Source organism: Lutjanus erythropterus, chromosome 10 (genome assembly GCF_056507025.1).
Source record: "Lutjanus erythropterus isolate fLutEry1 chromosome 10, fLutEry1.hap2, whole genome shotgun sequence".
Taxonomy (NCBI): domain Eukaryota; kingdom Metazoa; phylum Chordata; class Actinopteri; order Lutjaniformes; family Lutjanidae; genus Lutjanus; species Lutjanus erythropterus.
The window spans coordinates 25,976,854-26,001,108 of NC_139326.1; the positions used below are offsets into that span (position 1 = coordinate 25,976,854).

The following is a 24,255-nucleotide window of genomic DNA, read 5'->3' on the forward strand; positions in this document are numbered from 1 at the left end:
AGGCTCATTCATTGGTTGACACACAGATGATTTATTGTCCTGGCAATAGATTTACCCGTGACTCAACAGGCAAATATTTGTTTTGTAAAAAAACAGTATGCAAAAAAGATGGAGCAGGTAGAGAGAGGATTTTATTTATCAGACCTCACTTTGTCTTTCTCGGTTTGCATTTTTCTGGCTGCGTTCTTGCTCTAAAACAGCACATGGATGGTTGGTGGACTGACTGGAAGTCTAGACACGATCAGCTTTTGTTTCCTGGTCCTATAGCCACAGGTGAAGTGGAGTCATTACAGGTTTTAGACAGGCAGCAGACAACTTCAGTGTTGTGTCTGCATGAAGGTCACAGTTTGCCTCACAGCACGTCTAGGACATTGTCTCTGCAGTAAACAAATAAAGGACGATGTGTTCGTTATTCTTCAAGGAGAAATGAGAGGATAGGAACGCTCACACTTATGCACACTTTATAAATCACACACACACACACACACACACACACACATGCACAGATCTTCTGTGACCTTCCACCTACGCCAGGCTGCAGCCTCCAATGTGAGTTCTGGGAAGTGAGGAGTGAGCGTGATAGCTTACATTTCATTGTCCTTGGTGGAAATAAGCACCGCTGTATCAGTTTTCACAGTCAAAGCTCTGCCAGTTGCTTTGCTTTTGTCACTGCCCGCTAATGAGACTCTGTCGCTCTCTGCACAATTTCAGGTTTTTTGTTCTAACAGAATAAAACACCTACCCAGTTTTAAGCCAAAATAAACGCTTCACTCTTTCCACACTGTGTTCTGCGAATACTGAGAATGTGTCGTACCACTTTTGAACTCACATTTCATAGCGATCTGTTTTTAGTTTTCATAAAGTTGTTGGCGCAATCAGTGTGTTTTATTCGTTTCTCTGTGTGTGTCACTGAACACCTGCTCTATGATTTCAGGTTACACTAAGTTAATGTTTTCTTCACACTGAAAACTGTGTTCCCATGGTGTGAAAGGGACCAAATGTAGACTCTTAAAGGAACAGTTTGAATTATCTGAAGTGGATTTGTATGAGGCACTTATCAATCATCATTGTATTACCTACGGTATATGGTGGTTAACATGTCTCCAGTTTGGGAAAGAAGTAGGAGCACCAGTGTAGGAAGTTAAGCAATGTACAGTTGTGGACAGGGTCAACAGTAGGGCTGGATATCAGTGATCAATACTTTTAAGGTAGTGATATTACTGCAAGTAGTATTATAACTTATCTAGTTAAACAATACCTACATTCAATCCTGTTGGTACCCAGAGCCACAAAAAAATGTGTTTTTTCTCACAGCCAATCACCGTAAGCCTTCTTCATAAAGAAGAACAGAAGAAAAGGATATGAAGCGAAGCACTTGTTTGGTATCAGTATAACGTTAAAGGTACTGGTATCAGTATTTTTTTAAACCATATTCAGCCTTAGTCAGCAGCACTATATTTAGATTATTTTTCAAAGAGAGAGGTCCCACGTTCAAATCCAGGAGGAGCCCCCAGTTTGTTGGCCCGGCTCTGAAGCCATGACAAGAAATGAGGGCAGACTGAAGGCAACGAATATTACATTTATTCAAACAGGACTAATAATGAACACATAATAAACTTTAAAAAGATGGGGTATGATCAACAGTAAGATCATTGGTGTAGGTGGACATACATGAGTGTAAAATGTAGTGCAGTGAGAAGTTGTGAAGCAGCAAACAAAAAACTAGGAGGCACAGTTTTTACGGTTGGAGAGCATCGGCCTCAGGTGCTTCCAGCTAAAGTAAAGACAGTGGTCTACTGCTGCATTGACCGGTTAGTTTGTTTTTGTCATCATGTGACTTCAGTGTTTTTAATTATTAGTTTGGATTCACCAAAGTCACACAATAACAGGAACAGGTAGTAGACACAGCATGCTCAATTATTTGCATCTGTTGTCAACCACACTGAAATCTATGCATCTTGTCACCTTCATTCAGCTGAGTTCATTCACAGTTACTCAGCTCTCAGGAAGTCATTGAAAAAAACTATCACCCTCATGAAAAGCTGACTGAGATATTTCTAAAAAAAAAATGAAAAGGAGTATTGAGAAAAGAGGAGTAGAAGGCGTGAGAACTGAGTCACTGTACCAAACTGGTAGCACTTTTTCTGCTGCTCCATCTCCAAGCTTCCTGACAGGATGTGTTGAGCTCCCTCTCTGGAAACCGATACCTCATTAGAACCACTGATCCGCTGGCTGTAAAGCTCACACACAGAGGTAAGGTGTTGCTGCAGGTTGTTAAGAACAAATTGTTGGTGTCCTGAAGTAAACTCGTACTTCAGATATAGCCTTTTTATTTTCTCCATGGGATGTCTGAAACCTTTTTTTTTTTTTTCCAACACAGCCAGGGGCCACGAACCACAGTCTGCTCCCTGAGGGAGTCTGAACGGGCGAGGGTTAACAAGGCAGGACCCAAAAGGCTAATGCGGTGGCAAGAGTCGAGGATATAGGGGTTCGGTGACAAAGCAATGACATAAATATGAGTCGCTGATATATGCCGTGCTTGACACAGCTCTTATGCTTTGTGTTTGAGGGAAAAAAAGTGATCTTGGAATGACCTCTAAAAGGTGGAAGGTGAGGGGAAGTGAGGAGAGTTTGGGACTGAAGGGTATTACATCCTGTAATGGATACAGATCCAGTAACTTCTATCCCAGTCAGATTACCGGTCTGGCCCGGACTTCTTAAGACACAGCTGGAGCAGGGGAAGTTATCCGCCTGTGTGTGTGTGTGTGTGTGTGTGTGTGTGAGTGAGTTAGTGAGTGAGGAAGAGTGAGGCTTTTTTGTTGTTGTATTTTTTTTGTATACAAAGAATAAGCTATGTTTTTAAGAGTCTGTAGCATAACATATAGAGAAAGCACTGAACTTAGCAACAAAAATAGCAAAAAAGATTCATTTCTTTTTATTATGTGTCTTTTTGGCTACAGAGACCAGCATTTGAACCCCTAGTCTGTTCAAATGCTGAAAAATCTTAACTTCTGTATTTTAAAAAACTGGATCCTATTTTCCCATGTAATACTTATGGGTAACTGCACACCATTGATGTACGTCCGCTAAACGTGCTTGTTTTTGCCACTTTTTGGCTCAGACTATTATTTTAAGAGTCTGACAACATCATAGAAAGATATACTACAGTAATCTACCCTTTTTTAAGAGTAAAAAAAGAGTATTTGCTCTTGCAAATACTAATCAGACTCTTTTCTGGAAGTCAACAGAAAACATCTTGGCTTGTCTTTCCACTGCTTCAACAAATACCAACTCTGGGTTAAATGGCTGTACACATCGTTTTTCTTTGCTGCGTCTCTGATGTCCGACTTTCTTGTTCCTCTCCTGGTATTTTCATTTCTAACACAGGGAGCAAAGGATTTCGACCAAACCAAAGAGTAGTTGATTGTTGTTTTTGGTTAGTTTTATTTTGTTTCTCTTGAGTTTGGATGAAGATGACAATGATAAAATTACTGTTTTTGTAAATGGAGGCCGGTGAGTTTGACGAGAGCAATAACACAGCTGTTTCTGGTTAAACAAAATCTTACTCTTTAAAAACAAGGTCTTCTCTGTAGCAATCCTTTCCATAATGTCGTCAGACACTTAGAATAAAAATCTGAGCCCATCAGTAGCAAAATCAAGCACTTAGTGGACTTGGATGGTGCACAGTTGCCTCTAAGAATTACATTACTGCTCAGCTTCACTTCTGATGGCTGCAGCAGTCTCCCTTAATATTAGACTAATTTCAAAAATTCTTGTTGACCCTGTTCACTTAGACATAAGAATAGTAAATTAGGGTCCCTTCAAGTTTTGGAAAAAGCTTTGAAAAACTCATAAATTACAATTACATCCTCTGCCTGTTGCCAGCTACCCAGCTGTGCTGGAGCTGAGGTTTGCAGTAGTTTTATTGTGCTTGTTTATAGCTATTGTACAGTTGCAGTTGGGGGACTTGGCATAATGGGATTTAAGAGCAGTCATACTTAAAATTTGATCTTAAATGTAAAGTTGTTGTGGTTATAGTAAGCACAGTCCTGATACTCTGATTGTGTGAGCTCTCAGCACAGTACAACAACACAATACAGTGATGGACAGATAACAGGTGAAGCGGAGCAGAGCAGAGCTGGCTGTCACAGCCGCAGTGCGCTGGGACTATAAGGGCTTAGGGTTTTCCATGCACTCGCACTCCCCTCCTTTTAATACCCATCCCTCCACCCATTTTCAGCCCCTGGAACAATTTGTTTGGATGGCGAAGGGTGATTGCACATTGTTTTTTGGCGTGTGACTTGGTGTTGAGAGTCAAGACTGGCAGATATGTATATTCAATATAGACAGAAGAGGTGGAAAGGTTGGAAGAAGAAGATGTGAAATGGTGGAGTGAGTGGGATGCCCAAAATGACTGTTCTTCTGTAAACACTCACATGCACAAACTAACACGTCAACATAGAGCAGGTTATATAATTTACATGTTTTTTTTTTACCAATCTAAACAGTAAGAAGTCTAAATTAACCAGATACTGAATTCTTAAGTGAAATCTAAGCCTCTTTAACTCAGAGTTAAGTGGTTTAAAGGTGCAATGTGATCAGAATTTTAATTTAAAATGTTCAAAAGATGAACATTATCAAAAGAATGTGAATCAGTAACAGTTAATGCAGTATTACAAAGACGTGTATGTATTGTGTTGCTGAGATATCTACTGAATTTAGCATGCTAACCAGCTAACCCCAGCCCATCATGTCTAGTAATATCACTTACACTAATATCACAAGAGGCACAGTCCGATCCCCATGTGGTTTCAGCTGGGAGATGTGAACTGTGAATTTGCTACTTTCACAAGCTCTCTTAACTTTTATAATAAATATAACCAATCAACAAACTGAAAACAAAATGTCTTTCCACTGTTCAACAATCAGCAGCTCTGGTTAAAAATAAATTCTTAATATATAATGTGTGATGTGAAAATATTCTGGCTTCCTGCTGCTTCCTTGATGCCCAACCTCCATCTCAGTCCTCTCCACTTTACATCTCTTCTCTCCCCGCCTGCTGTCCTGGTCGGAGACACTGTAAATCGTGGTACAGTATTCCCTGTCGTCAGCCTCTCAGACCAATAGGGGCCAGACTGTGTTTGGTCCTGGTGTTCACTGAAAGGCTGCTGAGTCTGGTTCTGTTGCCTGTGATGTAAACACAAACACTCCCCCAGTGCTCAGAGCTGCAGGTTCACCCAGACTTGAATTTACAAAGGGCCTCTAGCTACAGGGCTAACTGAGCTAACGGCAGCTAGTAGGCTAACTACAGCCAAAGATAGCTACAGCGAAGACTATAGCATTGATATGCTGCCCTCTATTGATTTCACTATTAAGCCGAAATCACTCTTACCGTCTTATTAAAAGATGCTGTCATGTTTTGTGTGCGCCTGAAATAAATCACCTCATTAACTGATGACGTTTCCAAAGGTGCTATCATTTTGTGCATTAGTTAATCACAGGAGGAGAAAATGAAGAGAATGAGAGGTGAATGAATCAGCTGCTTTAAATATGGCAGTGAAAAATGAATAAATTCACAGGCTGTAATTTAGGGTCATTTGTGGATGTCACTGTGGCCACTTTTAACCAAATGGCTGTGCAATACAGACAGTCATCATACGCTATGATAGGTACCTAATGGCTGTACAGATGGGAGTGGATGTTGAATGTGTGTGTGTGTGCATGTGTGTGTGTGTGTGTGTGAATGGGCCGAGCTGACAGCATGTTTGTCCAGTGAGATAGTACAGAGGAGGCCTGGAGCCACTGATGGGTCATATGCGACTTAGTTAATGGGAAGCTAATCACACGGAGGAGACAGTGGGACGCATACAACTGTACACACACACACACACACACACACACACAAAGCAGGGACTTGTACACTCATACATGTAGAGATCTGTTTTGTCATGGATGTTAGACAAATACACTAATGTCCACATTCCACACATTATCCACACATTAATGGGAAATACATTAATATCCACAGCACACACACACACACACACACACTCACACGTGTACAGTACACACATACACAGATGCTGTACACACATACACACATACTGGCTGTAAATGGATGGAAAGTGACTGTTTAAGCCTGTGGAGATGACTGAGACGCCACAGACCAGAATTCTGGGAAATAAACACATGGCAGCTGTAATGTTAACACCATCAGCCCTCCCTCTACTCACAAACACATACACACACGCACACACTCCACTCCCACAGGCACACTAAGAGGCACTCACCTACACACAGATTTGCTCTCATTCTCAGTGCCGGACATCTCAAATTCAGATTTTGTTCATTTATCATTCACCCCAAGCAATCATTGTCAGTGGCTATTAGTTCTGCATGACAATGATTGTGTGTGGGTGTGTGTGTGTGTGTGTGTATGTGAGACAGAGGTTTTGCTAACCGACAAAGAGTGTTTTGATTGCCCCTACTGAGGGCGAGATGTGTCCTGAAAGACAAATGATAGTTTCTGTTATCTTATTACACACTCCATGTGTAGAGGTTTTACTTTGATGTGCATGTTACGTGTCAGAAATGCAGAGTGATGCTGCGTTTATATGATATGAATCCAGTCAGGATGGTTTCGTCAAGGTTTAAGTTGTTTATATTTGTGTTCGGCATTGTTGCTCCACTCCTGTGATGTTCCAGAACAAATCTTGGCACAGACTCGACTTGATGCTTATGAAAGCCTTGACAGAGCTGTGGGTTCAAAGCATTTAACACACATTCTACATTTAAATAACTCTAAACAACAACACTGGTTGAGGCTGAGAAAAGGTGGGATTTTTAAAATTTTATTGATATGAGGCCTAGGCAATAAAACAATAGTGATGTTTGCAGAAAAATGCAAATGAATTACATTCATAATATATAAAATAACTGTTGTAAAGCGTACAAATAATGCAGTTACACTTAATGGATAGTTCAGCTGAACTGATAAATAAGAGATCCACAAGGCCTAACAATATTATTATATTGTATTATTTTATATTTATTATTGTCAGGATACCAATTCTAATAACTGATTAGTTGTCAAATATTAAATTAATCACCGCTTTGTTTAATTGTTTAATCAGTTTGATTAAAGAAATTAAAATTCTCTGATTCCAGTTTTTTAAAGCTCCTGCAAGTAATTTTCGTATTGTGTTGAACTTCCACTGATTCCACTGTCATAACCCCAAAATATAGCCTCCGAATTACAGTTATTGAAGTAATAATCTCCTCCTAACACGCTATTTACTGTAACCTTTCCTGGGTAAATGTGAACACAGACTCGTTTCATCTGATTTCACAGAGAATCCATCCCGGTTGCAGCTATTAAGAATAATTACATAGAAACAGCCGAGCTTGTCGCTGGTAATCTCGTTAACTTGTTGGTCATATTGAGACATCAGTAATAAGACTGTTTCATAACCAGTTAAAAGCTCCTTGTAGTAGCTTAAGTGGGAATATTTTCTAGTTTCTCCATAGTTACTCCGATATGTCAGTAAACGAAATAACTGATTGACATTTTTCTTTTTTTTGCCATTATCTGACATTTCAGAGACCAAAGATCTAATCAATTAATTTAGGAAATTAAAGAGATTCAACCTTTCAATGTATTTTTTCTATGAAATGTGAAAAGGTTTTGCTGCCTGGGAGGTGATGTGTGAGTTGCACTGGTTGTAGCTTGAGAACTAGCTGTAGCAACAGTCTGTCTTATCTTAAATGGATGACATAAATTATTGTGTAGTGTTCATTTTTATATAGGTTGTCAAATTTAAAAAAAAAATTGCTAAGCCTGCGTGGCACTAATGTGATTGTAACAGAGGATATTTACTCTGTAACGGACCTGCTGCTCAGGAGGGAAGCATTCAAACCCTTGTGTAGATTATCAAATGCATCACATTCCTGGAATTAGTTTCACATACACGTTTCAGCATATTGCTGCTGTTTCCACCTGTACTTGAAATCATTTTACAGACATTACCACTAGCACTGTTATCACCTTTATTTCTAAATGAAATTAAGCCTTTGGCTTAATGAACACTTTGGATTGTTTCTTCCTCTCCGCCATGACTCATCCTCGTTGTTTCCACCATCATTCTTTTGCAATAATCAATAAAAGGAACCGATAAGCTCAGAGGCATATGATTCAGATGGATTGGACAACTTGGAACCGGTTCTCAGCACAAACTGGTTATCAATTCCCGCCCCTGTGGCTGTGGATTGAGGGTGTGGAACTCACTGGAAAGTACGTCGTGGTGTCTCAGACAGTGGTTCCCAAACTTAAACTGGCATGCCTCACTTTCAGAAGCCAAAAACATTTAACCTCCACCCCTCTCAGGTATTAGCAATAACTGGGGAATTGGGGAAGCAACTGATAAAAAAAGGACTGACGTTGAATTAAGTGAAATAAATGTTAGCACGATAGCATCAGCAAATTCATGTTGGTTTGTTTTACTCTATACTTCTTTCCTGGACATCCACACACCCCCTGCAGTGGCTCTGCGCCCCCCAGGGGGGCCCATCACCTCAGTCTGAAAACCACTGGTTTAAGAAAAGATGCACACAGGAAAAATGACAACCAAAGCTTCACCAGAGGCTTCATCCCTTCTAGACAGTGTGAGGTGATGGTTGAGGACAACAGTGTGTGTCATGGTGCTCTGTGCTGTAGGTCTTTGTTTACCATGGTCAAAAACAGCTGATACAAAGTTCTTACATTTAATATTTTTTTCTTCTTCCTTATCAGCCTGTGTTATCTTGAGTGCCATAACAGCTTGACCTGGGTTACTGTGTTGTGTTACTGTGAACCAACTTAATCAAAATTCATCTTAATCTGAACATTTGGTGTAAATCAAACTATTTGTGTCCATACCAACTGAACAAAGTAAAACTTGTGCACTGGATGTTTGGGACCGTTGGTTTGCCCATTCAGCCATTAAGCTTTTCACAAATGCCAGACTTCTGTTTGTTGTTCCTTGTCCTTCTCTGCATAGCCCCTTTCTGCCTCCATGGAAATCATTCCTGTCCTTAATGCCTTCCTGTGTTGGTGCTCTGTGTATTTAATGTTTGTGTCACTTGGAGTATTTATTTAAAGAAACTGTGCTGATGATGCATGTTTGAAGTGGGACTATCTCTCAGCCTGTCAGGGAGGAAAAAGCTGTGTATTTGTGTGCTTGAATATTGTGTTGACCACGAGATGAGCAACTGCATAGCAGTTTACTGGAAAAAGGAGAGAGAGTTTGATTAAATCAAAGCCCTCAATTTAAAACAAGTTCAAGTTCAAGTCCAGGTTAATGTCCTCCTCCACTCATAAACATATTTTTCTTCTTATACATGCAGTTGGATGTTTGAGCTTCTCTGTGCAGACTGATGCATGTGCTTTACCATTCATCTGCTGAAAGTGGGATGTTTTTCTGTTATCACTGAAAATCTGATTTTAAGGGGCAGGCCTACAGGCATGATTTGTGACATCACAATGAGTTTGGAAGTCCAATTTGCAAGGTATCTAAGTGTGATGTAGAAACATGAAGCTGCCAGTGTGTATACACGGAGAATGGACTTTAAGACATCTGTTTTCCAGCAAGAGAACTTCATGTGAAACTTAATATGATTGCAGCTCTGTAAATATTTTCAGTGGTTTCTTTCTCTTTTTTCTCTTGTGTGTGTCTGTCTTTTTTATGTCTTATATAGAAATGTGCACACAAAAAAGTTTACATCATATGACTAGACTTCAACAGTGAAGGACTACATCTCCCAAAAATGCAAACTATCTCCAAAATGCCGTCATTGTCCATTTCTGAAACCCACCTTTAGCTGGTGTGAGTGTGCCTGTGTGTTTTTAATTGCTCTGGGACACACACACACAAACTGTGGGTGTCTGTGTGGAATTCTAAACTTGGTCTGTTATATTTGCCACGGCCAACTTTCGGCTTGGCAAGTGCGTGGCTATTGTTTATCAGTTTATAGGCATGATTTTTGCATACCACCATGATGGAACAATGAGTCACATGATGATATCACGGGAATAGCAGATCCAATATGGTAAAAATAGCTGCCAAGTTTGAATGGACTGTGAGGGTGTGTGTATTGTAACACGATGCTACTTATTACTCCATGTGATGGGTGAGCATCATTGTCCAAGTATGCCGTGTTCAGTCACTGGATCTCACTCAGTTTAAAGTGTTTGGGGGAATATGAGTTAGCATTAGAAACCACATGTTGAAAGCTGTGGATCTAATGTCTGTCTTGTGGTTAGGATAAAATTGTTTGGAAAGTGTTGTAGAACATGTTTGAGCAAGGAGAAAAAACAGGTTTTCAGTCAGTGGGAGTGTGACTCTCAGAGAAACCACCAATGGAACTAATTGGTAAAAGTTAATTAACAGTTCATGTGATATCAGTGCCACAGTCACTGCGGTTTATGCAGTTGTTGAGTGTGCTTGTGTGTGGAAACTGGGGAATTTCATGGCAATAACTCTGGTTAGTTTTTCTGCCATTTACCAAATCTAATGATTCTAGAGGGACAAGAGGAAAGAAATGAAAAGAAACCAAAGTTAGATCTAATTTGATATCTGCTTTGCTGGCAGAGTAAACATGAATTCTTCCTATCAAATCAACCTGTTTCTGGCAGGCTGTTTACACCCGGTATTAACATGTGCTTAACTGCTCTGAGTATATATGTTCACACATGGCATTACAATGTGTCTCTACATGCACTTCAAGTTACCACTTGTGACTTCCTGCTCAATATGCAATTAAACTTCTATCATCACAGTTTGAAACATACAGTCACAATGTTTTTTTTTTTTTACACAAATAAAGAACTTAAAGTACAATATTTGCCGAGTTGACAAGAATGCCCAAATGATTAAGAATTTGACGTAGACAACTCAACAACTCACAAAATTGTACGATGTTCTAAGGGAGTCTGGACTTTCTCCATGAGCTAAAAAGAAGTAGCCTATAAGAAGCCTTAAAATTTTATGTTTACCATCTATGTCATGATGGTGAAATCAGTTAATAAACATCTGCTGCCTATCTTAGCAGGTAAGAGATCCCAAAGACTACTTGGCACAAACCAGATGATGTACTTAGAGGACGTCAGTTGAATAGGCTGTCTTACAATGTGGCCAAGGATGCATTGGGAACACACTGCTGAAAGAATGTGGTCAAAAGCGGTTCACACTCTTCTTCTTCTTCTCTACTAAATGTGTCTATGCTCGTAAATATTTTTATAGGTTATTTTTCACCTCTTTATAAGTGTATTGTCATTTGTTGGTCATAAATGGAGCATTTTGTGTTGCAACAGTGTAAAAGACTACACTGATATATTCATGTTGTGACAGGCGGTGTTCGTGCTGTGTTACTCTGATGCTGCTGCATGTGGCAAACACTCCTTTGTGACATATACATCTGTCTGATGTACAGAGAAGAGCGGCTGCTTTAGGGAATCTGCAGGAGATCACCGATGCTTTTTGTAGCTTCATTTGTCATCCACAGGAGTTGTTTGAAAAGAGATGTAGGAGGACATTTTCCATCTTCTTTGCATATATTATGAAACGCATCAACTCTGTTTAACTTCAACATTTGATCTTTGAAGTAAATATTTCCATCAGCCAGATATTCTTATGGTTACATGTGAACACAGTTCCTCAATGTACTGATTTGGATTTCAGTTTTAAAAGTTTTATGTATTGCCTAAATAAGATCCTACCAATAATGCCTTTTTTTAATACAGGCTGAGGTGTCACAACTCTCTAAATCCACAATTCAACTTGACTTTCAATTGCAAGGTCATGATTCAATTAAATTAAACAATTTAAACATTTCTTTTTTTTTTTTTTTAACACCGTTGTCTATGCCATTGTTAGACTATCACGTTTTGGTTAGTAGAGCTAAAGAAAAGAAGTTTTTCTGACATTTTCTGTCATTTTCATATTCTTCTGTAAAAAGATTAAGTGTTCTTTTTTTTCACGTCAGACAGTAAATAGTCAGGAGTGGAGAAAAAAAAGTACAGGTAGAATTGCAGATTCTAGCTTTCATTTCAATTATTGAAACTTAAAGCACATTTTGATTGATTTTTGATTTAATGTTTAAATTGTGACACCCCTAGTGGAGGCATTTTGTGAGGGGAAAAAATGGATGAGCCTCACACAGATTATAACAGAAAATCTGACAAATATTTATCGTTAAAACGTTCTAAAACATCCAACTTGTGTTTTTTAACCGTACCCTGAGACCACTGTTTTGTCTTCCTAAAATAATATTTTAAATCAACATCACCATACTAGTATATGTAGTATATGTGTATAAATTGGCACTCATCAAATGTTGGCATTGATTAACTGAACAAAATTATTGAAATATAATTTAAAATAGCACTTTATATGGTGTTCAAAACATTTATGCCTGCCTAACTGGCGCATAATTGTTGGCAGTCATGTTCATGTTGCTCACTTAGTTAAACATGTTAGCTTTTAAGTAAAACCTGTTTTCATATTGAAAGAAAACCCATTCAGTCACTTATGCATCTAAGGACCAAGAATTTCCTTTTGCATATTCACTGTACTGCCTCTGACTACATGTATCCTGACTGTGGACAGCATTGGACTTTTTGTGAGGACACCAGACCAGAGGACAAACTTGTGGCATTACCAATTCAGTATTTTTCAATACTTTTTTTTTTCAATTTAGGTAGTATAATGCCAGCACATTCAGTGAAATTACTTTGTCCAGCTGCGGTGTGTGTGTGTTTTGTATTTTTGTCTTAAGTTCATGAGCCAGATTTGAAGCAGCGGCATGAGAATAGTTTACAGCACACAGTCACAGCCGGATGCCCAGTGTCTGTGAATTGATGTGAGCTGTTTTGTTATGAGTAGGAGCCCACAGATGGCCATGAGAAGGAGCAAAGGAGCTTTTGATGAAGAGACCAGCTGGTATCCTTTGGCTCTTTTCTTTGCTTTGCTCTCTCACACCTCCTTAAAGGACCGTTTCATCATTTCCTTGTATTCCGAGGGGAGCGCTGAGGGCCTTCTGGAATGAACTCAGAGTTCCGGAATCCGTGTGTATCTGTCACTCATCCCCATGAAAGGGGACACACGTACACGCACGCACACACACACACACACACACACACACACACGCACCCCGCTGGTCGCAACATAAAGCTGGCAGATGACAGCTGTATAACTAGAGAGTGGCACTGGCTCATTACTGCATCATTCATCAGGGTGACATAATGAAGGAATGTTTGAAGAGCTGTTGATGATGTTGTTGTGTTGGAGGACATAAAAGCTGAAAGCAGCCCAACAACTTCACTTATTCCAGCTCTCACTAGTTTTATTGTGCTGGTTTTGCTAAAGAAAACATATTAAAAGCTATTTCCTGTCGAAGCAGCGTGACGTTCTTTCCATTTTTTTGTGATTGGCTACTTGGTGGTCGATCGCAATCCTGGTTGTTGGATGGCTACAATGACTGAATCAACCCAGTGTGAAAGGTTTACAGGGATCTATTGACAGAATATGACGGAAATAAAATATCATATCCATAAAATATCCGCTCTTAAGTCCTGCCTCTTTTTGCTCTGTGCTTCAGTAACAGTAGAACAAGCTTGGTACCCTCTGTCACCTTTCTCCGTTCCTCTGTCACCTTTCTCCTTTCCTGTTTCCTGTACTTAGATATGCACTTTAACATTTTCTGTCATGCCTCTCTTCAGAAGCTGAAAAAAGTTCACACCCCACAATTTCATTTAATTGAATTTTCTTAATTTGAAACTAATAAGCAAACTCCTGTTTGTTTATTTTCTAAATAAATCCTAAAAATTTGTTTCAGACCATAGTTTTACCCCTGGTCATCAAGTCCAACCTGCAGAAGCTCTGTGCCCTGCAAGTGGGGCCCACCCCACAGTTTGAATACCACTGTTACACACTTGCAAGAGGATGGTGGAGCAACAGTTTTACAATTTGAAAAAACACTGCTAGATGGCACTAAATTCAACAAACTGTCCTTTAATTAAATTAAAATGGCAGTTGCTATATTGCTCCCTACATTTCAATTAGTTTCCCAAACTCTTGTGTGTCTGTTTCTGCTTAAAACAACACCTTTATTTGGAATTCATTTGTGAGTTTTAAGAGAGTGCATAAATAAAGAGGCCTTTGAAATTTACGTTTTAAATAAACTTGATATTAATTCAGTTGTACTTCAGAAAACATGTCCAATAAGCCTGAGATATTAAGTTAAACCATCAACTATTCAGACATCACAAATATTTATTTCCTTTTACATTTTCTCAGTTTGAAGAGTCAGTTCTTCATATCTCACATAAAACTTATAGCTACTTTGTTCCAGCATTGGTACAAGAACAACATGTGAGACTGCTCCCTGTTAATTTATTAAATTTTAATAGTAAGAGGATAGGGATTAAATTCAATATTAACCTTTGTCATGGTTTGTATTGTTTTCATATTGTGAAATCAGTCAATCATGACTTGTCTTAAAGTGTATTGTATGTTTTCTTCATACTATAAAAAGTCTGCTTAAACACTTATCATTTTTCATTAGAAACTCAGTAGTACTAAGTACTAGTACTAGTACTAAGTAAGTAAGTAATAAGTACTTGAAATTTGAATTTTAATGAACTTGAACAAATAAAACTTGGATGTTTGTGGTAAGTTAATGAAAAAAGATTACTTGATTCTACTAAAGTACTAAGTATTAAATTAGTGAAAGCTACTTTTCATGAGCAGTTTTTCCACAATTTATTGGCATTTGCGTAATTGTGTGAGACAGACGGATTCGTCACAATACTCAAAATGCATTTAGCCAAAACAGAAAGAGAGACGACCTCAACTTCCCAGCATCCAGATAACAAAGTGGGGTTCATTAAGACATTCCTGCACATGTGGGATGGCTCGGCTCATCATAACACTGACAGGAAGAAGAACATGGAGATAAGAGCGGGCACTGAGAGTGCATGGAGGCAGAGAGAAAGAGAAAGAAAGAGCGCAGTGGAGGAAAAAAAAAAGAACCTTTCACCTTCCATGTTTCTTTGGCTGTACCGACGGCACTGTCAAACACCAGCAAGATGAACTGCTACTTAGAGGGAAGAAGGGGGCAGGAAGGGAGCAGTGTTGTCAAATGAGTGTGTCTTAAGTGGAAGGGGGAGGCGGGTAGTGTTTACATGGGCTTGGTGAAAGGGCTTTTTTGGTAGGCCTTGTTTGACACGGCCAAGATAACTAATGAATATGTTCTCTCTCGTTCTGTTTCCCCCTGTCTGTCCATTTGTCTGTCTATCTCCTGTCTTCATCTTGCCATTTCATGCCCCATATCCCTCCTGTCTGTCTATCCATCTCTCTATATCTGTCGTCTTCTTTCTTTTTGTGTTTCACTTTGTACAAAGCGGCATTTGTTGAAAAGGGGCCTTTTTTTGCTTTTGGGGGTTTGTGGGGCCACGGATGTTAATTGTGTGTTTACAGTGGCCCCTATATCCTGCCATCAAGCCTGAAAAAAATTGCCTATAGGGGAGTTGTGAAAGCTCATACTGGTATCTGAACGGCCACTTTGGTGAAAGAGCTTGAAACAATTATAGTGTCAGTAAAGTGCCTGGAAATTTAGCCAGTTTCAGAGCAGGAATCGTTTGACTTGCAGCATGTTTTGACATGAGTGGTACTTAGTAAAGTTTGGACAGGAGTCCCCATTGGTCAGTGCAGGTTTTTACAAGGCTTGCACCTAACAGCCAGGAGAAATATTTTCTCTCATATTTACTCTCATATTTCTTTAACTGTGTTAACACTGCGCCCTCAAACATCCAAAAATACATTATATTAGGAGGAGCAGCCTCATGACAAATTATACACTTCTCTCTCTGGCCAGAATATACGGTATGTGTGATTTTGCACCTCTAAGACTAATTAAATTTTTGTCTTCATGGAGAGAACCTTTTTTTTCCTCTTGAAGATAAGATGTGAGGAACATGCAGGGTCAGAGCCTCCTTGTTTTCTAAAACAGCAGAGTATTTGACCTTGGTCCCTATCCCTCCCACAGACAGATGGGAAAAAAATGCCCATTACCTCAGGATGAATGAGAAATTCAGTAGTCTCTGTATCTAAAGTATTTAGCAGTCAGAGGTAGAAGACAAAGACAACAAAAAAAGGAGAGAAATCAAAGAACAAACACTTATTAAGATTAAAGAGTATGAAAGTGTGTCATGGCCATGAGATAGCGACGGAGGTAAAAGAAACAGATTACCTCAAATGACTTGCTTACATGCCAGACATTTTTAAAGGAGACAGCAGAGAGTCGTAAGGCAACCAGTGACACAGTTTTAGGATATTATAACTCCTTTTAAGTGTCTTCAGTCAACAGGTAAAAATATTTGAACATACTGGAAATATGAAAGTAATTGTTACTCTTTGTGATATGTGTGATGGATTGAAGAGCTACTTTTACCTCACATTATTTGACGTGGGGTTGTATGAGGTGTATGAGGTACTCATCGATAGTTAATGTATTACATAAAGTAGATGGTGGTTGACACGCCCCCATTTTGGGACAGCAGGAGTACCATTGTAGGAAGCTGAGCGATGTACTGCTGTGGATCAGGTCAACAGAAAATGTATTTTAGCCACTAAGAAGAGGCCCACCAAACCAACCAACCAGAATCCATTGGCAAAAATAGTAATTTTATCTTTTTATGATGAGTTTAGACTACCAATATTCAATGAAATGTCAAATAGAATGACATAAAATGTACTACTAGCTGACAGTAAAGCAATTCTATGATATACGTTTTGTTACATACTATAAATTGTTGTAGTATTTGCTGGTTTAAATCCTAAAAGTGTTGTGTTGGACACCGCAGATTCTAGTTAGGGTTTGTGAAAGAAGCACCAATGAATTAAAGAACATTCTGCTCAGCTGTGGCTTTCCATTTTATCTCTCTCTGTCCTTCTCACATGCACACACACACACACACACACACACACACACACACACACACACACACACACACACACACACACACACACACACACACACACACACACACACACACAGAGAGAGCAGTGGCCAGAGATCCCAGGTGCAGGATGGATGTGAAAGGCTTTGTGTTTTGTCAACAGCACAGCAGCACCTCACATGACTATTCAGTGGACTCACATAGGGAGGACAGGGCAAAGAAAGTGGACGATGGGAAGGGAAAGAGGGTGGGGTATAAAAAGAAGGCGGCAGCGAGGGAGATTGGAGAATAAAGTGGAGGAGAAGAAGGGAAAAAAAGACAAAGAAAACAGCGTTAGGAGGTCTAAGCGTTGAAAAAAGAGCGGTAGATGCAGGAGAGAGGCAAAGACAGGCTAAAGACGGAGACATAGGACAAAGAAGAAAGTGGGAGAGAGAGGTTGGCATCAAGTAAGACACAAAGTGAGTGAGCATTAGGCAGCAGGATGGAGTAAGTGATGGGAGGGAGGGGGACAGAGTGAGAGAAAGGGTGGAAAAGGCCAGTGGCCTCTGCTCTGTCCCCTCTGTGTGCTGCTAAACTGCCCACCAGTTCCCCGCAGCTCTGTCACTTCTCGTTTGCTAATCCCCCTTTCTTCTCCCCCTCCTACTCTTCCTCGTTCCCTTTCTCTCAAATCGGTCAATTGTTAATGTGACCCCTTTAAACCCCACCGTCCCTCTCTCGCAGCATTGTCAACACATTATCAGTGTGTACAAGAGAGACATTTAGAAAGGGAAGTGCTTGATGACAAATGGCTACGCTTGTTTGAAAGACTTCGCTTTTTTTTTTGTTTTTTTGTTCATAGTTTCCCTCAAAAATAGGAAACAGCGTATTATACCACTTGGTCAGTTAATTTGTTTGCGTTATTGTGTGACTTCTGTGTTTTCAAGGGTTAATTCGGATTCACCAAAGTTACACAGTAACATAACCAAACTAAAGGACTGAGACAGGCTGCAGTAGGCCAGCAACTCCCGTTTCTGTCTACTTATAGGCTTACTGAACTGTGGCAACAGCTAAAACCAATCACAAAAGTGGGCGAGCAATACGTAGCAATTGCACATGCAAAAATGAGCACTGCAGTACAAATAGCGAGTTGGAGCCATAGACAGTATATTAAATAGTTTGAAATACTTTTTAATATACGATCTATGGTTGAAGTGAGTTATATCCCCCCCTCCTTGGGAAAGCTCGGGGTGGCTGCAGGAACACTATACAAATGCAACATGGTAAACTGATAAAGAACAAGTGAAGACGAGTCCTCTGCTGTCAGTTGATCTGCTGTTTGTAACTAACAATTGTCTTTCAATTTAAAGCTAAGCCCATTATCCTGAAAACAAAACCTCACTACTCTTAAAATACACAGTGACTGTCTGCCTTACTGCCTACCAAACTCCATTAACATGTTCCTCACTTTTACCCATATAAACCTCTACTCCTTCTAAAAGACTATAAATGATTAAAAGAAACAGACATTAATTCATTCTGTCAACATTCTGTTTTGATGTGAAACGTGCATACAAAAATAGTTATTCTGACCTAAAATAGAAATTTCAAAGGGGGACACTGCGGCTGCAACAAGTATTTCACCTCAACATGTTTTCTTCATCTCTGATGACATACCACGATCATTTTATGATTTATTACAGTAAATATATTACAGATTTCTCCTGTAATTGTTGATGCAAACTCACATTAATCACAGTCAACATGAATGAGGTGAATAAACAATATCACCTCATTCGCTGAACAGCATTTGCTCCTTGTTTGTCTCACAAAGGAGGTAAAAATCAAAGCATTAGAGCAGAATGAAACTGACAGGTTGCTGTATTTTATCTTTCTGCGAGCATTTCATTGAATCTTTGTCTCTTCTGTGAATACAAATTAATGTGACAGTGAAATAAATCAGGAGAGAAAGAGAAATTTCTGAAACACGTGTGCATGTGCATAAAGTTTTCAAGTTGATGTGTGCATTAATGCGTGTGTGTGTAGTCTGTGTTTCAGGGGAGCTTTGAGCGTTGATCCCTAGAGGAAGTTCTTTGATGTTTTGTGAAAGACAGCTGAGCTCAGATGAAAGAGAAGACACCACCTATTATCTGATGTTTGACTGACAGCACATAACCACCCTGAAAATAATATACAGCACGTTTTCAAGTTTTCATCTAATCCAATTTGTTTTTCAGAGGTGCCCTCCTATCCAGTGAGCACACAATTAGCCTTCATTGCTGCATGCTCTGTTTGAGTGTGTCAGTCGTTTCAGTGTGAAATGCACCTTGCCTTTCATTGGCCACTTCCCACCAGACCAGGGGCAGATTTAGGGGCCTAAGGCAAACACAGGCGTGGGTGTGTGGGGCCCTCCACATCCCTTGTCCTCCCCCTTTTTTAATTCTTGAATAAATTCTAAGAAAAGTTTATTCATGGTGGAGTGCAAGATGAATTAAGGAGTCTCAAAGAGTCAGGGAAGAAACTGCTTTGTAGTCTGGTGGTACAGCAGAGGATACTTCTGTATCTCTTGCCAGATGGCGGCAGGATGAACATGCTGTTGCTGGTATGGGTATGTTCTTTTAGTATCCTTCTGCTTTGTTTGATTATTTGACAGTCTGTACACAATGTAGAGCTTCTTGTTTACACACATTGGCTACTGTCTTCCTGATTCATTTCTGCAGATACACAGTAAGAACATGTGGTCGTCCGGTGTAGTGGGGGAACCTTGAGACACTCATGAATCAAGCATTCTGAAACCATTTTAATATATGGATTTTAAGAAAGACATAATTAATTAAAGGGAAAAAACTTAATTAATGTTGTTTTCATTTTACCATTACAGTTGTTCCTTAAAGTAACTAATTCAATTGTAATGCAGTCACTTTTAGCATGGGTCCAATTTGAGAAACCACTTTTAGATATTTAGCAATAACGGATTTTTTTCCTTTATTTCACCTGTTTGGAAGTCAACCAGGTCCTAAAATTGTAGTGCTTTTAATTTGATGGAGCGTGTTGATTGGTTGTCTATAACTGGTTTTGTCTTATGGCTCTTTTTTGACAGATGAACATTGTATTAGTGTTTGTTTTATAGTATATTGAACAGTAGATTTATGTAATATATCTTTGACTTTATATAATATTGCAATGGACTTTGATTTTCATTTTGATATAATTTATATGATTTATATTTATATGTAGTTAGCTTTTAGATTTCATAATAGAGCATTCTGTAAAGTACGATACAAATGAGCAACACAGTTTCATTAGGCAGCACTTCGTCTTTTAATTTAGTTCTTTTATTTAAAGTTATTATTAACTTGCATTCATTTGTTACTGCACAACCACTTCATTTTAATATTCCAACAAAATTATAGAGGTTGAAGTAATTGTACTTCAGTGTTAATATTAGGGGAACTTGCTCAGGGTTAGCACTAACTCAAAAAGATAAAAGTTGACTTTCAAGCTGAATGTAATAAAAATCCTCAGTAGAGATTCCCTGCCTCTGAGCTTTGTTTCATAATTGAGCTATTATGCAGCAGACAAGTGTGCAGGCATTACAGCTGTCGAACCAAAAGCTGTTACTGTGATTGACCACATGAGCTCAGAATGGAGAACAGACTGTGAAAAGGCAATTAAAAATGCCAGAAAATATCAGACTTTTATGCGATATGAAAGTGGCCATGCTCCTGTTTAGCTATGGCTGTCTGACTGTTGTGCGTCCAGATCAGGACTTTAATGTAGACATGCATGACCCACAGTCTTGACATCTGTCTCATACTGGCTGTTATGCTTCACACATTGTCCTTTTGTTGCACTTGAAGACAATCTAGCTTTTCATCCCCCAGCAAGAATAACTAAAACGCATGAAAAGTAGGCAGTAGTTGGAGTTTCCCAATGCACAGCCACTGTTGGCTGTTTCGTAATTATGACCATGCATCACACATCCATTTCTGCATACATACATTTTTTTTCTTAGCTTTGCCTTGAAAATAGTTTCAGACTTACAGATGCTAGGTGCTGTTTTTGTGCTTTAAATTATGAAGGTTATCTCACTCACTTATGCATCACTGTAAGCCACTTTCACCATAAGAACAGTTAAAAGTAAAAAGTGAAAGTACATAATTGGTTCATACATTCTGACTGTGAGAAGCATCTGCTTTAAAATAAAAAGTGAACTTGAGGAGGAAAGGTTGAAAAAGGAGCAGGAGAGCAGATTGTGTATCTGCCAGTAGTTTATTTCAGAGAGGAAGGACTATCTCTGCTTGCAGCTGTTACGCATCTGGTCTCAATGATCATGCTGGAATGAATGAAAATCTTAAAAGCCGTGAAGGAAAGACACTTCCGTGATCTTTTTTTTCCCTCAAGTGACAAACAGGTGCTCTTTTGAAATAGGATAAGTGGGGAGTACAACAGCTTCGTTCTACTTCTTAGGAGCTGTATCAGTTGTAAAGTAAAAAAAAAAAAAAAAAAGTGGTGTTAGTGAACTCATTTCAGAGTACCAGGTGTTGGAGCTCAAAGGTTTGTTTTCAATATGTTGCATGTTTTTGTCCATATTATTTTCCTTCATTTATGATTCTTTAGTGGATTATTGTATGGTTCACTATATAAATTAGATTGTGTTTCAGTGCAGTCATCCAGCTCATGTGGAATAGATTTATCATATGAATACACAGTATATGCACAAAGTGGATTTTAGCTGTCTTGGCTCTGACCTCCTCGTCACATCCTGCAAGCAGACACCAGCACAGCACAGAATGTGGAGAGAAGATATTAAACTTCCTCCCCAGGGGAACTTAGGAACCTACAGGTGGATGCTGAGCACTTTGACCAGCAGAGGCAGCGGCAGAATCACAGAAGTGAGAGTGCACATACAGCATTATTAAATCAGCATAACGCCAGAGAGCACAATTAATTAGCATTTTAAAACACAAAGGAGTTCTGCCTGGTTTAGGGAATACAGGGAACTACCAACTATTTGACCATTGAGAGGCAAATAGAGGCCAACTCATTTTCTAGTGTATAGGGCAGCCTATACGGCACTGCATCATGTTTTCTCCACTGGAGGTGCAGCCTATAAGGCAGTTTATCACATTTTATCCACTGAAGGGGCACCCTAGAGATCATTTATTATATTGTCTTGGACATTGGGCCACTCTAGAGGGCGCAATCATGATGTTTTATCTACCAAAGAGACATCCAAGAGGAGAGGATCGTCACTCACTATTGATTAGATGGACTGAACAAAGCCTAAACACTAACTCACAATGAACGTTTGAAAGTACTTCAAGCTTGTTTGTGAAAAAGCTACATGAACATTAGTGGCAGCAAGTGTTGCAAATAAGCAGAGCTTCAGAGCAAAGTGATTCCAAGCAATGACAGTGTTATACCGTTGTGTTGCAATGGGTGTGTGAGAATATGTATGCATCTAGTAGACTGTGCTAGATATATCTGAGGTATTAAGTAGATACTGAAGCAGAGCACCTTGAAATGTCTGCCTGAACCAGCTCAACCAGCTCAACCAGCTTGTCTTTTTGTATGTTGAGCATGTTTCACCGAATATTAAATACATAATACATGTCCCTGCTCTTTCCAAGATGTAATGCATTTTTTTCTTAATCCTAAAGGTCCAGTGTGCAAGGTTTGGAGGGTTTTATTGTCAGAATATGACAGATATTGAATATAATATTCATACATATGTTTTCATGAGTGTATAATCACCTGAGAATAAGAATTGTGTTTTTATTACCTTAGAGGGGGGGCGTTTGCAGTCTGCAAGTTGTCTGCTAGATGCCACTAAATCCTACACACTGGTCCTTTAATATAACTGTTTTGGTTTTTTTTTACTCTGTAAGCTTCACAGATATCGAAACCCCTATGTCTGGCTATGCTACTGCAAATATTGTACTTGCATACATATTTTTATTTTGCAGATATTTCCTATTCTAAGCATACATTTGATAGCATTAATAATGCAGTCCCTGATCTTAGCTGTGTGTATGATTCATGAATGTGTGTTCTGTCTCTCTCCCAACTAAATTTCTCCTACTTTCTCATTTCTCTGTTTTATAGGCAATATACTGGACAGTATGCTGCTAAAAGCATCCAATAAGGAGGCAGCGGAGAGCGGGAAGGAGACTAGTGGCAGCACAGCTCCTACGTCGTCCGCCCCAAGACTACTGTGGTGCCACTGTTATCACCACTGCCCAGAAGATTCAACCAATAATACATGCAGGTATGGTAAGAAATGGATATATAACACACACAAACACTGACATTCACACATATACTCACACAATGAAAATGCAATGTAAATTACATCTCAGCTGAAGTCTGAAATAATGGCAACACAACAGTACATGCACCTATGATTATGCATTCACAGACAGTGTTGATGATGGTGATTTGATTTTTAGAACATTATGTTAGTGATCGCTTTACTCATTGTCATTAAACCTTGTTTTGCAGGACGGATGGCTACTGTTTTACCATGGTGGAGGAGGAGGAGGAAGGAGGGATACCGGTCCAGACGGCAGGTTGTCTGGGGCAGGTTGGATCAGTGTTTCAGTGTAGGGTGAGTAAATGATTGTAACATAACAGTTCGCATAAATGCTCACTTTTGCATCTTTTATATCGGATCTCTGCAAAATTTTGATTTCAACAAATCAGTTTTGATGGAAATAATCCCAAGAGGGCAAATGAAGAAAACAGACCACTGTGAGCCAACTATATGCTTACTAAATATATTTGTGAGCCCCTTTATATCACTTATTTTTGACAAATTTAAAGCTGCAGTTATCATATATTTTTTCAAATATTGTTAGCCTCATAAGTATTATGCATGCATCTTCACAGTGCTTTCACATGCTGGATACTGTTTATGATGGAGCACTGAGATTTATTACAAACTTTACCATTGCTCTTTATCATGCTCAGGTTGGATGGTGTGCTTTGTCCACACATACACTTAAATATTGGCTTATTGTTATTTACAAAGCCATTCTTGGTCTGCTTCCATCTTACCTGCAGATTTACATCCTTTTTGGTGAATGTAGGGATGTTGTAATATAATGGTACTGATGATAACCGTGATATTTAAAACATTAAATAACTGATATAATCTTAATAATACACATATGACATATTGTTAAGCTTTGTGCATCTTTTGTTTATCCTCCCCTTACTAGTATTTTTTCATTTGCAAAGAAAGAGACAGGAATTTGACTGATAGCATTTTTATTTTTTTATTT

General features: G+C 39.1%; 1 protein-coding gene across 1 annotated transcript in view; it reads left to right on the forward strand.

Annotated features, from left to right (window-relative positions):
- The window catches only part of bmpr1ba (bone morphogenetic protein receptor, type IBa), a 95,829-nt gene that overhangs the window by 62,998 nt on the left and 8,576 nt on the right, over window positions 1–24,255 (forward strand). The window contains exons 4-5 of the mRNA XM_084728794.1: window positions 23,078–23,240; window positions 23,474–23,579. Of these exons, the coding sequence (XP_084584920.1) occupies window positions 23,078–23,240; window positions 23,474–23,579 (269 nt within the window). The remainder of the gene's footprint in view (window positions 1–23,077; window positions 23,241–23,473; window positions 23,580–24,255) is intronic.